At 40.4% G+C, this 13,404-nt stretch overlaps 1 protein-coding gene across 3 annotated transcripts in view; it reads left to right on the top strand.

The window, feature by feature from the left end:
• The window catches only part of LOC133350643 (E3 ubiquitin-protein ligase MARCHF1-like), a 171,835-nt gene extending 166,033 nt beyond the window's left edge, over positions 1 to 5,802 (top strand). For all 3 annotated transcript variants that reach the window (XM_061565235.1, XM_061565236.1, XM_061565233.1), the window contains 2 exons: positions 2,058 to 2,205; positions 4,045 to 5,802. In XM_061565235.1, the coding sequence (XP_061421219.1) occupies positions 2,058 to 2,205; positions 4,045 to 4,343 (447 nt within the window). In that variant the 3' untranslated portion in view covers positions 4,344 to 5,802. The remainder of the gene's footprint in view (positions 1 to 2,057; positions 2,206 to 4,044) is intronic.
• Positions 5,803 to 13,404: the final 7,602 nt, after the last annotated feature.

Below are 13,404 nucleotides of genomic sequence, written 5' to 3'. Positions count from 1 at the left end.
AACAAAGGTTAAATCGTAACCTAATAACATAAGTACTCTAGATTGTATGAGAAGTAAATATCACATTGCCATTATCTATAGGCCTCGCCATTACAACACATTAATATATAGCTACGCAATGCATACTGCACTATATATTTAAGTCGGTGTACGGTGCGAAATAAGTTGAAAGTACATATATTTTAGTATTTTGTGGTGCAAAAAAGAATGGGTTCGAGAATACAATTGGCATTAATGATAAGATATGAGAGTATAAAACGTAAAAAGAAGTGGATTAAAAGGCATTACAATCCCACAATGCTACGTAAGTCTACTTATACCCTGCTCTACAGTATCTGTTTGAGATGCTGACATCACAAGTACCCCGTGCGCAAGCTAATGTAGCCACACAAAGCTTTACACTGATCGCCAGTTGATGTATGCAGCTTCAGGTTGTTTGCAGACTGCTAAGAAGGTGACCTTGACAGCCATCAAAATGACTTCTATTGCAACATATTGTAACCTTCTGAAAATAAAAACGGCAGCCTTAGCACTGAATAGAAACCAACAAGAAAGCTGAGAAAGTTGAATGTGCAGCCCTGAAATTACTTGCTCTGGCCACTGCTGGAGGAAGAGAATCTACTAGAAGGAGCTGTTAGGGGAGCTACGGACAGTCTCGATCGGTTATTCCACCTACTCTTCCACACTGGACAGACTTTTTGGAAGAGGTAGCAGTACCCACACTTTACCCCACCACACACTACCTGCCGATTGACTGTGGTGTACTTATTTATATACTTCTGGGTGGACAGAAGGTGGTGGGGGGTGGGGATTTAAGAACCCTGCCTGATATTTCAACTGCCACGCTGGGACATCAAACTGGCGACCTCTGAATTGTCCAGAGGTCGCCAGTTTGAGGAAATGGAGCAAAAATACAGTAATAGTTTAAACCAGTGGTTCTTAACCTTCACTGCAGCTTTGTACCCCTTTGGTTCTCAATCGTTAAAACATTTATGTAAATAAATAGATGTGTTTGAAACAAAGTAGTTGTACTTACGTGCCCATGATTATTTTGCGTTTCGATGATTTACCTTCTAAAAAATATGGCCATGTCTCGCATCCCCAGGGGGTGCGTGCACACCAGGTTACGAACCACTGGTTTAAACACTTTCTTCTATGCATTTGTCTTTGTTCATTCATTATATGCCAGCTTAATATTGCACGTAAAAAAACTACGGGAACTCTAATGCTGCTGCACTGCCTGATGTAACACGACTCGTATTATTACTGCATTCCCACAAACGCTTAGAAACCAGCTCAGTCCAGTTTGTGAGCCAGGCTGATGGGCATGACCTAAATTCCCACAGCAGCCTGACCAGCCAAGTGAGTAGGGTTTGCCACCTGTCCTGGTTTTCTCAGGATCATACTCTTATTGAGGTTGCCATCCTAAGAAACATGAGTTTTCCTGGGACAATAAAAGTCCTTGTTTTTGTCATTTGCATAATAATCCACTTGCGCAAGGCAGTACATTTATATGTAGTTCTCCCCTATTCTGTCATCATGGGATGTTCATCTTCCCTTGATTATGTCCTCGGAGGTGCCAACCCTTCAAGTGAGTTGTAACCCAGCAGTGTATCTCACTTTGCCAAGGGGTAGCGAACCACTTCCAGCAAGACCATCATGGGATGCAGCTGTGATTGTCACAGTCAACGCAGACGAGACATTCGCTGTTAATGGCATCTCTTGTGCAGATCAACGTCACAAAGCCTTACAAAATATTCAACTTGGATCAAACTTACAAAAATCCTAGATTATTGCTTGGAATAACGCTTTCCGAGGTATGCATTAAACCTAGTTAAGAGTGTAAAACATAAATATAGCATGTGTTCTAATCTTGCTGACCCGATGTATATGCAGAAAGGCTGCGATGCCCATTTACTTTTGTACCTACATTTTTTGACTTGACCGTACATTTTTTAAGGGGGTGCTAATTCTTCAGCCCCCCTCTCCCATGCTATGCACTGTATACCAGGGCATCTGGACAACCTGCTCATGGGATTCTGTACTTTCTCCTGCAGTGGGAGAAACTGCAGATGACCACGAGTGAACGGCGAAAAATAATCTGCTCCGTCACATTCCACATTATCGCCATCACCTGTGTGGTGTGGTCACTGTACGTGCTCATCGATCGGACAGCGGAGGAGATACGGCACGGGCAGGAGAACGGTGAGAGTCGTAATCATAGATGTCTCGACCAGTTTTGCCAGACATTGAGTCGTGTGGGAGAAATGGCAGACTACCTGAATTCCAGCCTGTTTAACCAGTCTACTTGGGAATAATTCTGCAGATGAAATGTGAAAAACAGTCACTGTTGGTGATGGAGTTACTTGTTTCATTTTCAGCATAATCTATCTTTAGTGGATCAGCATTCCTACTTTAGAATTTAAAAATAAATACATTGGTCTATGGTTTAACGATTACATTACATTTGACCAAACTATGACAGCCAGCTTCTCTAGACGTAAGCTACTCTAAACGCAAACAGTATATACAAAAAACAGCCATTTGCAGGGGGGGGGTGCTGCTGGTACATATTTTCTATTCAAATTTTGGCAGATAAATTGGCCAGCGGCTACTTCCTTTGGCAGTATCGTAGGTTCCATTGTGAAACCGCCTGTAGGAAATTCCAGAAAGTTATTGTCTGCTGTGAATGGGACAAACTCGATGATGTAACATAATTTTGACAAGAACATCGTTAAATTTCGATTTAAAGCTTTCGTGACTGCAGGGATTCATCTTCTTGTTTCTTTCGGTAAAGTCACGTAGAAGGGAAGTAATAAAATAATAAAAATAAAACATAATAAAACAATTCTCACGACGTTTCGGCTACAACGCAAGCAGCCGTCTTCAGGTGAAGACGGCTGCTTGCTTACAACGCTGCTTGCGTTGTAGCCGAAACGTCGTGAGAATTGTTTTATTATGTTTTATTTTTATTATTTTATTACTTCCCTTCTACGTGACTTTACCGAAAGAAACAAGAAGAAGAACATCGTTGTTTTTGATTTTTGACAAGAACATCTATATTTCAGATATAACACTGATATAGGAGTTACAGTCATAACAACTGTTGATACATAGTGATTTTTACCCAAGGCTTCATTGCCAATGAGAATAGATTAAACTCATTCGGCTCATGCATTTTCAAATAGAGTGTATTGAAATGATCATATTAGTTATTTTATTTGACTGCACTGTTTTTATTATACACATTGTTCAGTTGGCAGCTTTGACAATGCGAATATTACGTGGCTTGCAAATCCTCTTATCGCATGTCTTAGAATGAAGCAGTCATCCGCTTCTTATTCTATCGTACGGCTGATGTAGATGCAGCGCAACAACTACAATTTCACATTCAGGTGGTCAAGCCCAGACAACCAGCGCAGGAGCAGTGGAGTGTATCATCGCTGCGATGTCTCCTTCGTATTTGTGTTATACATTGTATGGTCTGTTTCCGGATGACCACAGTCACACACTGGACAGTTTTTAATATTCCATTTGTGCATCAGGATATCCGCATCTGTCATGGTTTACACGGATGCAGTTTAGGGTGAACCATGAGCTTTGTGGAAGATGAAAACCAGGGATCTTCTGTGTTGGGTCTTTCAAACGGTGTTTGTTTGTGAGTTTATGTGACCTCCGTTCAGCTTTCCAAGCTTCATCGGAGTTGAATTCGCATTGTTTCAGGTTAAGCGCATGGGTCCCAAAGGGCTTGCGTGACTTCAAGCGATGACGAGGGAAGTTATTAAGGTCCTGATGAATGTGAAGGGGCGACTGTTTTTCTCGATTCCCAAGACTTCCCGGAGGGTTGCAGCATTGCGCCGGATGGGTGGCGGAGAGATGTGTGCCAGGATGGGCAGCCAGGGTGTTGGGGTCGACTGCCATCAAGTGATACAATAATGTAAATGTTTCATTAATGTGAATCAGATGAGATATTTACACTCAAGCAATCAACCAAAGAAGCTGATCTGTGTCATTTAGTTAAGGTGTGTGCTGTCATTATTTCAGGCATCTTGGAATGGCCGTTCTGGACCAAGCTGATTGTGGTGGCCATTGGGTTCACGGGAGGCCTCGTCTTCATGTACGTGCAGTGCAAAGTGTACGTGCAGCTCTGGCGCCGCCTCAAAGCCTACAACAGGGTCATCTTTGTGCAGAACTGCCCCGACACGGCACGCAAGAAGAGCCCAGACGACCGCACCATCGCTCTCTTTGAGCGTGCGGGATCAGAGCTCAAGGAGCCCGCCACCGTCGTCTACCAATCAGAGACGAGCTTGCAAGGCCCCAGGGCAGAGGGCCTTCCCATGTGAGGCATCCACCACATAAGTTGCCTGATGCGGTGGTGACTTTTGTTTTTTGTCGAAAATGTGTTTCCACGTCGAGCTTGGAAGGAGAGCGAAGTTTATTAATAGATGTGTGTTCGATTTTTAAATGAATGTGAGCGACTCTTTTTATGGGTTTTTTTTATTTAACTATCAAGAAGAAGCCACAACGGAAAACACATCACAATGTCAGCACAGTGGTCTAATAGGTCACAAGAAGGCAATTGTGTTATTAAGGCTACATGGAAGTATAGAGAGCTCTAAAGTGAGACGTTTATTTCGCTGTACATTTATATATGCTGATCAGGAAATGCAGTGTTTGGCAAACCATTGTGACTGTTGTCCCAGGACTCGGCTATTTTTGAGGCCAAACAAGACCTAATATGGAGGGTCGAATTTACACGAAGATTGTGAGGGGGTGTGGCAAATGTAGTGGGAAGTGATGAGGGGCCTGTGAAGTGCATTCATGGATTTTGTCCTGTATGGAATGAATTTAAGGCTCTTCAGATCTACAGCCGACCACATTGTGAGTAATGGACATCTACTGGCACCAAGCAAAAGCAAGACAAGGAGCATATATATTTCCTTAGAAGTTATGTTAAAGGCATGACTTTGAAATGAACACACGCATACATTTGTTATTTGGAATTATGTGAATGAGTCAAAGCTTGTACAGTTAACTTGATTCAAAGCATTTAATGCTTTAAACATTGTTTCAATGTCTAGTGGCTTTTCTTGGTTTTGTACTGCTTATAACAGTGGTCAATCTATCATCAAAGTGATGAACTTTACATGATTTCACAAAGCTAAAGTAGTTTCATTGCAATTTCTTTAACATACCACAAACAATCAAAAAAGACCACTCACCTTACTTTTTTCCATCTTTTCAATTTATGCACTTTTATCGCATCAAAACATTACATGAAATTATTTTCGGTGGCTAAATGTGTACATTTGCATTTTTGTTTAATATTACTGCAGTGTTTTATATTGTTTTACAACAAGACAGAGGCTTGTTCGTAGTAAAGATGTTGTTAGGTTGTCTGCCGATCTAAAACAATAACAGTTCAATAATCCTAGCACTATATAAGATGTCAACCTTTGCATACAGTAATTATGTAAAATGTGTACATTTGAAAAAAAAATCTACCCAAATATTTTATTTATTGCTTAGAAAAAGGCGTAATTTACGTTGCTGAAAATAATAAACATCTTAGGTTTGATATGTCCAATCAAATGTATGAAATCTTGACTTAAAGCTTTCGTGACTGCAGGAATTCATATTCTTTGGGTTTTTCGGTAAAGTCGCGTAGATATCGAAAGACCCAAAGAATACAAATGTATGAAACCAAGTTATGCATACACCGAGGTATTCATTCAGTTGGGTTTATTTTGACTGTACGTGTTACTTTTGAGGGAATGAATTTAAAATAAATTTCCAGTTTTATGCGTGTTTTTATTTCCTTTAACGGGTGTTTTCCTACCAGTGTGATTTTGGTTGTTGTGCACACAGCCTGTGACATCTGTATATATGTACAACTTATGTCGTACCCGACGTAGCCAATCGTGCTAATCGGACCTGTCACAACAAACACTTATGACAACATGTCCAACAATGCTTGACTGAACAGATACTGCAATTTTCATGGGGACCTCGGGTGTCATTAAGATGTCAGACACGTAATGCATTGGGGCAATGGCTTCAGCGTTCCAGTCTTGCCCCCTCGTCAGTACCTGGGGGTCCCCCAACCACGGGGAAGCTAATGATTCAACCAGAAGTGACCGAATTCTGTGAGCTCCATCTCAACCAATCCCAGTCTCAAGCTTACAAAGGATAAATAAATAATAAGCCACTTTAACTGAGGTTGTATGTGCTTTTTTTCTTTTCTTTTGATCAAATGCAGTAGCAATATTTCATAATATTGAGCAATGAAAGCAATGTGGAGACTCAATTGCAGTGGCAGAGGAAAAATAGAATCTACTTATTTTATGAATTCTCATTCTTTTTGAAACTACTGTTTGCTGACCTCCACACAATACATTTTTTAAAGGAGTCTTATATTGTATGAGAGCAACTGTGGCATTGGATAGTTTTAATACGACAACATTTTTACTGTATAATATTGCAGCACGGATGCATACAAATCAGAATATTTGAGACCAGAATAACACTTGGCTCACGAGTGAGATAATTGAGATATCAAAAGTGCACATTTCAGGTTAGGCTGGCAGCTCATCATTATCCCTACGGGGATTGTACAATCGGTAGCGTCCGGTGGTCAGAACATGTGTTTTGAACAGATTGGTCAATTGGTGCTGTTTTTTGGGTTCTACCGCACATTGTTCGGCACGATGTCCGACGGTTTGCTCCACGTGCTGGGATCTTATTCGGGAAATTAAATACAGTACTAGTATACAGTTGCTGAATACGCTTTCATTAAAACAAAACGCAGCACAACCTGAAATCACATCCTGGAGCTATACAGGACAACCACGGAACCCTATGTTGTAGATTGGTATCGACTGTAGCAAAACACAGGCTCACGCTCTGACCTTGTTACATTAACAGTCCCCTTATTATCCACATATCCAACGACTTACTATTTACATATCAATACCATCTAACGGACCACCTTCAATCCTTATTTCGGCACCATCTCTCTCGTAAGGGGGTTCACCGCACTGTTAAAAAAAGTCTTTTAAAACGTTTCTTAAACGCAGAGATGTGAAATTGACGTTCCAGTAAACATAGAACGTTGGTCTCATGGTTTAAAGCACATGCCAACGTGGGTCCCAAATTGCATGTTCACTGGGTTGGTGCTGGCTGATTTCAGGACTGGCACCTTCCCACAGAGTGCTGGATCCATGCGTTTTGGATCCGCCAAGAGTCAATGGATCCTGTTTGGTTCTAGGAAGCTTTGAGGGCCAGCATTACCACGTCCCTTGATAACGGTCTGGTCGATGAACTCGTGACAGAATAGCCAGCTTCTATTCTCGGCCATTGACAGGGTGGCTCTGAAACGGATCGGCCCTCTTCGCTCAACCCCCAGCCACCTGTAGTTTAACGGAGAACTGAGAGGGTTGACAAAACGAGTCAGAAGAGAGGAGCATCGCTGGAGGAAGTCCAATGTAGTCTAGGATTAGATAACCATTGTGTATCATCAGGGGTGCACGAAAACAGCAATTCTGTGAGCAAAGAAGAATGTCTGTTGATTAGTATGCTTTGTGAAATTTGTATTTTAGAAATACAGGCAGAAACGTACGTGGAGGAAACAAATATTCCCATTAGATTTTCTGATGACGGGCAATTTAGTAATAGTAACAACCAATGGAAATGACACGTGGGATATGGTTGAAAAACTAAATACACTTTGCTCAACAATTGAAGGTGGTTGCACACAAATGCAAAACACGTCAAAGCGGGTCTTGAAAGCTTAACTAGGATAAACAGTAATTTAAATAAATAGGCAAATAGCAGATTGGAACACATTCTTCTTGTGCTGTTTAAATTTGGTCCAAAGCAAATAACATTTACAATACACTCAGAAGCTGCTGTAAAACTACATACAAGCGTCATCATTCTGATTACTTTTTTTTATATGCGTTCACATGCTGGGTGAAGGTGCTGAAATAATTTACTGTAAAACAAACAGCAATTTGCTCTCGTGCATCTTAAAGAGTCCTGTCCCACTTCTCACTTCCAGCTGAACAATTTTTTTCATGTTTGGACATGCACATTCGGAAAATGACATGTTTTATTTTCACTGCAGTAGTTCCCTTATCACTGGATATGCATGACCCAATTGCTGAAATTCATTGTATCACCACATAACGATTCAGCTGTATGGCAATACTGTAAGTTACAATTTTTGCTTCAATTTGATGATAGGACACTGTAAAGTGATATATCACGTCAACCAGTCATGGTTATGGACATCATAAAAAAGCCTCTGCTTGATAATTAATTCATCAGCTAAAATTCTAATGAAAATCAGCAGCTGTGAAATCATGTATGTTTATAATGAGCTCGTAAACACAAATTATATGGCAATCAGCAACTAAATGTTGCAGCTAGTTTATGTATAGCTCTCTACAGTTTGGCAATACATCATTTCTTTGATCCGTTTCATGTCGGGTTGACTTTGCAAGTGACATAACAAGGAATTATACTACATAACACAGTTGAGAGCTTCCAAGGATGCACCTGGGGTGTGTTCATTCAGAGGTGTGCATAGCGGTTCAGGCAAGGCTGAAAACATACAAGTAAAGAAGGCATGGACATAATTCTGGGCAAGCACATGTTTTACTGATTTAATGCCATCATTATCACATCTAATTATATGCAATCATCCATTCAACAAGCAGCGTGGAAAGAGGGTTTCACCCATCACTTCACACAAGATCAACTACACCTGGCACACATAATTCCCTATAATGTGGCAATGATGCCAACACGTTATTTCAAGTCATGCCATGGAAGCATTTATGCCATTGAAATTAAGCGCGGTGTCCATTTTATGTCTGCACATCATAATAAAGTACAATCAGGATTATGAGGATATACAGAATTTAAAATGCAAATGTAGAAATGATCAATATAATCTATTCGCAAGAGACAATTACATTAACGATAAACAGTACTGCACAGCCATTTTTCAATGCACTGTTGAAGGCCACCCCAAACAATATCGGTCATGGGGGTTGTTTGACCATACTTCACCACTGATTTGAGTTACGGATGGGAATTGAACTCCTGTAGTCTGTCACCCCTCTGTAATACACGTTATTTACAGTAGCGTGAAATGCAGGACTATACTTGGTTTAAGAGTAGAGAATATATGAATGAATAATGTATGGTCACGATGCAGGTGATTTACAAGTAGTCTTGAAACAGACCTCACAAGTGTGCAGTAAGAATAACAGGACAACACTTTGTATAGTTCAAACATGAGGACAGGTGCAAGTGTTCTTTGAGCCCCAACCCCTTTCACCCCTTCATTACACTCAACCAATATTTTTTTTTACACAACCCATACTTTTCTGTTGGAGCAAATAATAGAAAAAATTACTAAATATATTTTCCAAGCCCATTCCCAAACCTTATACACCACTGATTTGGAGACAATTGGGTGAACATTAAAACCTTCTTTTGTCCCAGGTAATTACATCCCACCACCCCTACCCACCATGTATTTTGCTGTCGTAATTGTTACCGTGTTTCAACAAAGACGACGGGGATTTTCATGCGGCATGTGTGAACAAACCCGCCTGTTGCTACGACAACCGCCCTTGCTGTTTCGTGCCCCGTGAATCCCAAGGGTGTAGAGCCAAACATCCCATAACAAATGAAATCAGCCCATTTCAACGTGTGCCATTTGGGCCACTCACCGCAGTGTACCACTACAGAACCCAATGTCAGTTCACCCCCCTCCCCACCCTACTGGTATATGGGAAACAATGAAAACATAGAAGGCTCACATTTGCTTAAATGGGTACATTGCACTGCAGATCAGTGAATGATTTGCAGTGGTGCTCTTAGATATCTGCTGGAAGCAGTGCAAGCCAGAGAGTGCACTTCACACTGAACAATGAAAATGCTGTACAGTACATCACTGAATGGATGCTTGCTGTCTTTCACAGGGTCATTTATGAGGCATGTTTGACAAGGTATTACAAGTATTAAAGAGATTTAATGGGTGATATTGTGTCTGTAAAGTTAGTCTTGTCTTTATTGATGTGTGCCATCAACAATGGCATTTAAAATTTTACATTGTAAAAATCTTGCACTTTCTTGAATGCATTTATGGTCAAGGCAATTTCTACGAGTGATGCACATATAACGGGATGTACATTAGGGCTTTAAACATGCAATAATGTAATAATGATTGGTCATTACAATAATTTCGATTTATAGAATGCAAATGCACTATATTTTAGCTTATTTATTGCAGCATTAACTTAGTCATAAAAATCAGGAATGCATTGCATAGTTTACGTGAACAAAACAGACAGCAATTTTGCATGCATGCAACTCCAATGGCCTAATTTAAGCCCGGCAATGTTCAAGTGCAGAAATTGCTTCAGAGAGAACGCACGTACATCACGTAGGGCTTTAGCTCAGCACAGTTGTGTGGTGCGTGGCGTAGGTGTTTTGTCGGAAAGCCATTGTCAGGTCGTCCGGTTCCTAACGTCATCGTGAAGCTGGATATATTCCCACGGGAGGTCAGGCAGATTTGTCCACTGAGTATGAATGCTGCCTTGGCCAGTGGGGTTTCTTTTTGTGATATTCCAGCATCGTTGGGGCCATTATGTACATACAAATCTACAGAGTGATTAAATTATCTTCCTTAACAGTTTCAACCAGTGAACATTTTTAAAAGTGAAAATGTTTGCAATATATGAGCGTTAATTATGACAGCTTGTGTTTTCGGAATGTGTCACTGCCAAGCCTTGAACCCCAACACAGCCCCCATCTCCCCAATGCTCGAATTGACTTATATTTTTACTTTCTCCGCAATCCTTTGTTTGCGTTCTCTCCATCGCTTGGCCTAACTGCCTCATTATCTCAAACAAATTTTCTGACTTGCCCTCCACATCATTGCTCCTCTTCCACAGAACCATTGCTATAGTGTTTCAACATTTTCTCCACTTCCACGTATCCTCACCGTCATTCCGTTCCCAGCATCGGATATCCTCCCCCGATTTTACATCATTGTCCCCTTCTCATGCACAGCATCTTGAAATACGATCGCATTTGTCCACTGTCATTTTACTTAACGTATAGTTTTTAAATGCTCTTTATTTTTTACAATATATTTTATTTAGGACTTGGTTTGTGAGAGCTTAATCAATTGGATCTGCAAAGGCTAGCCGTGATGTAATGTGATAATGCATTACTCTTCCTAAGATATAGGAATAGGGAATGCACAAAGTACCAAAATACATTACATGTGTTGTCAAACAAGGAGGCACGCTTTCAATAAAGTTGTTGGCAGACACATTGCAAAATTGTTTATCCAATACAATTTTCCGAAAAAGATCCAAATATAAACGGAGATATTTGCCAATATTTGGCCTAAGATTTCCTGACGATAGACACAATAACGAACAAAAATGTATTGAGCACAAATTTGCAGAAATATGTAAAGTAGAGCTCAATATATATGGGCAAAAGAGAAGGGAAAGTTGCATGAAAAAAGTTATATAAACAACTGAAGATACAGTATTTGTTAGAGGGACTCACCTAGAGAACACATGAGAGTATGTGTACCTAGGGCAGCTTTAATAGGTTGCCTGGGTTCAAATTATGAATGTGGATAAGAGTAGGTTGGAGTGTGTTTTATAAACTGAACTTAATGAAAACAATTCCACCTAAAGAAACCTTTTTTAAAATCAGAATCTTTATTTATACTAGAGGAATCCAATGAGTTTTCAAGCTCTTTTTGAAAGATGTCCAGCAGTGCACAGATGTCCAGTAGTTTATCTTATCTGCTATGACATACGTGTGCAAAGAAGGGAGAGATGGATTCTTGAAATTACAATCAAACATAGAGAACAAATGAAAAATACATACTTCGTATTGACTGACGAAACAAGTGGGCTTAGTCGGGACACGTTGTTAGAATAGATTACGGCTAGTGATCGAGACAAAGGAGGGAATATACATAAGGGGACGTTCACCGCACACATTGAGTGCTTAAATCAGCTGAGGTACAGGTGGCAGATGGATTGTTGCATCGCAGGAATGTGAGACATGGCGAAATCTTGGAAAGGCCTTCATCCAGCAGTTGATAGATCATGGTTCAAGACATTCAGTTAACAAATGAACAAAGCATGCGTGGTCGATAAGTAGGTGCATACATAGTTTCGACCGCAAGGCATATGGAGTCACTTTAAAACAATAAACATGTCCAGTTGGCCCTGAATGTACCAATGTAAAGCACAGGTAAAAAAATGTGCGGCCTCTCATCCATTAAGTCAAATAGAAGAGTGCAAAATGGCTTAAAAAAGACCACGAAAGCTGGTTACTCAAGGTGTACATTCCTTTAACAATAGCAGTGTTTAAATGTCCCACATTGCAAATAAACACTGCCTTTAATCTAACATCCATAACCCCAATGTCAACACTTTACCTCCTGGAAAGGCCGTCCACTCAACTCGATTATCGAATTATGTAGAGGGAGAGGGGGGGTGGGTTGGGTAAGGGGCCAGATAATATCACGATCATAGATAATGCAGCACGCCATGTGTAAATAAGGCTAAATACGTATGTATTGTGTTATTTGATCAGTCTTGAGAGATTAAATCGATAATCGGTAGATTAATCGATTACTTAAATACTTTGAGAGCCCAGCGTTTTTCAGAATTGTATTTGTATTTCATCACTTCGCCAATAACTTAACCCGCAATACAGTCTTGACTTCAAGCTTTCGTGACTGCAGGAATTCATATTCTTGGGTCTTTCGGTAAAGTCACGTAGATATGTTCAAAGAAAATAAAAAAAAATAACTACGGCGTTTCGATCGCAACACAACACGGTCTTCAGGAAACTGCTTTTTTGGGGGGCAAGGGAGGGAGAATACCCCTATTTTAAATAATACTACGATTAATTATAACCATGTACTCGATCTTAACTTAATTCTGTAATTGAGGGGTAATACGGTACCAGATGTAATGTTAACTCCGTTGTTACATACTCTTAGGTTTTTTATTAGAAAAATAATAAATGAAAATAAATCTATTGATTTATTTCCATTTATTATTATTTTATTTATTATTATTTTTACCTACGTGACTTTACCGAAAAAACCTAAGAGTATGAATTATGAATCCTTGCAGTCACGAAAGCTTCATCAAATCTATAAATCCGTCGTTACATTTCAGTCGACGCTCAAAAGCCACGTGGGTCACGTGCTCGCTGCGTGCCTCGGAATTTAATTGTCCCCCCACCCAACCACCACCGACGCGATTGGTTGATCCGCGTGACGCAACGCGGAGCTCACGACTGCGATTGGCTTATAGCACGACGGTTTTGCCCAATGGGCGCGAG

The sequence above is a fragment of the Lethenteron reissneri genome, chromosome 34 (genome assembly GCF_015708825.2).
Source record: "Lethenteron reissneri isolate LAM-NWPU_2019-01 chromosome 34, ASM1570882v1, whole genome shotgun sequence".
Lineage (NCBI taxonomy): Eukaryota > Metazoa > Chordata > Hyperoartia > Petromyzontiformes > Petromyzontidae > Lethenteron > Lethenteron reissneri.
Note: the sequence above shows the minus strand (reverse complement) of the source record. Positions and strands in the feature narration are given on the sequence as shown.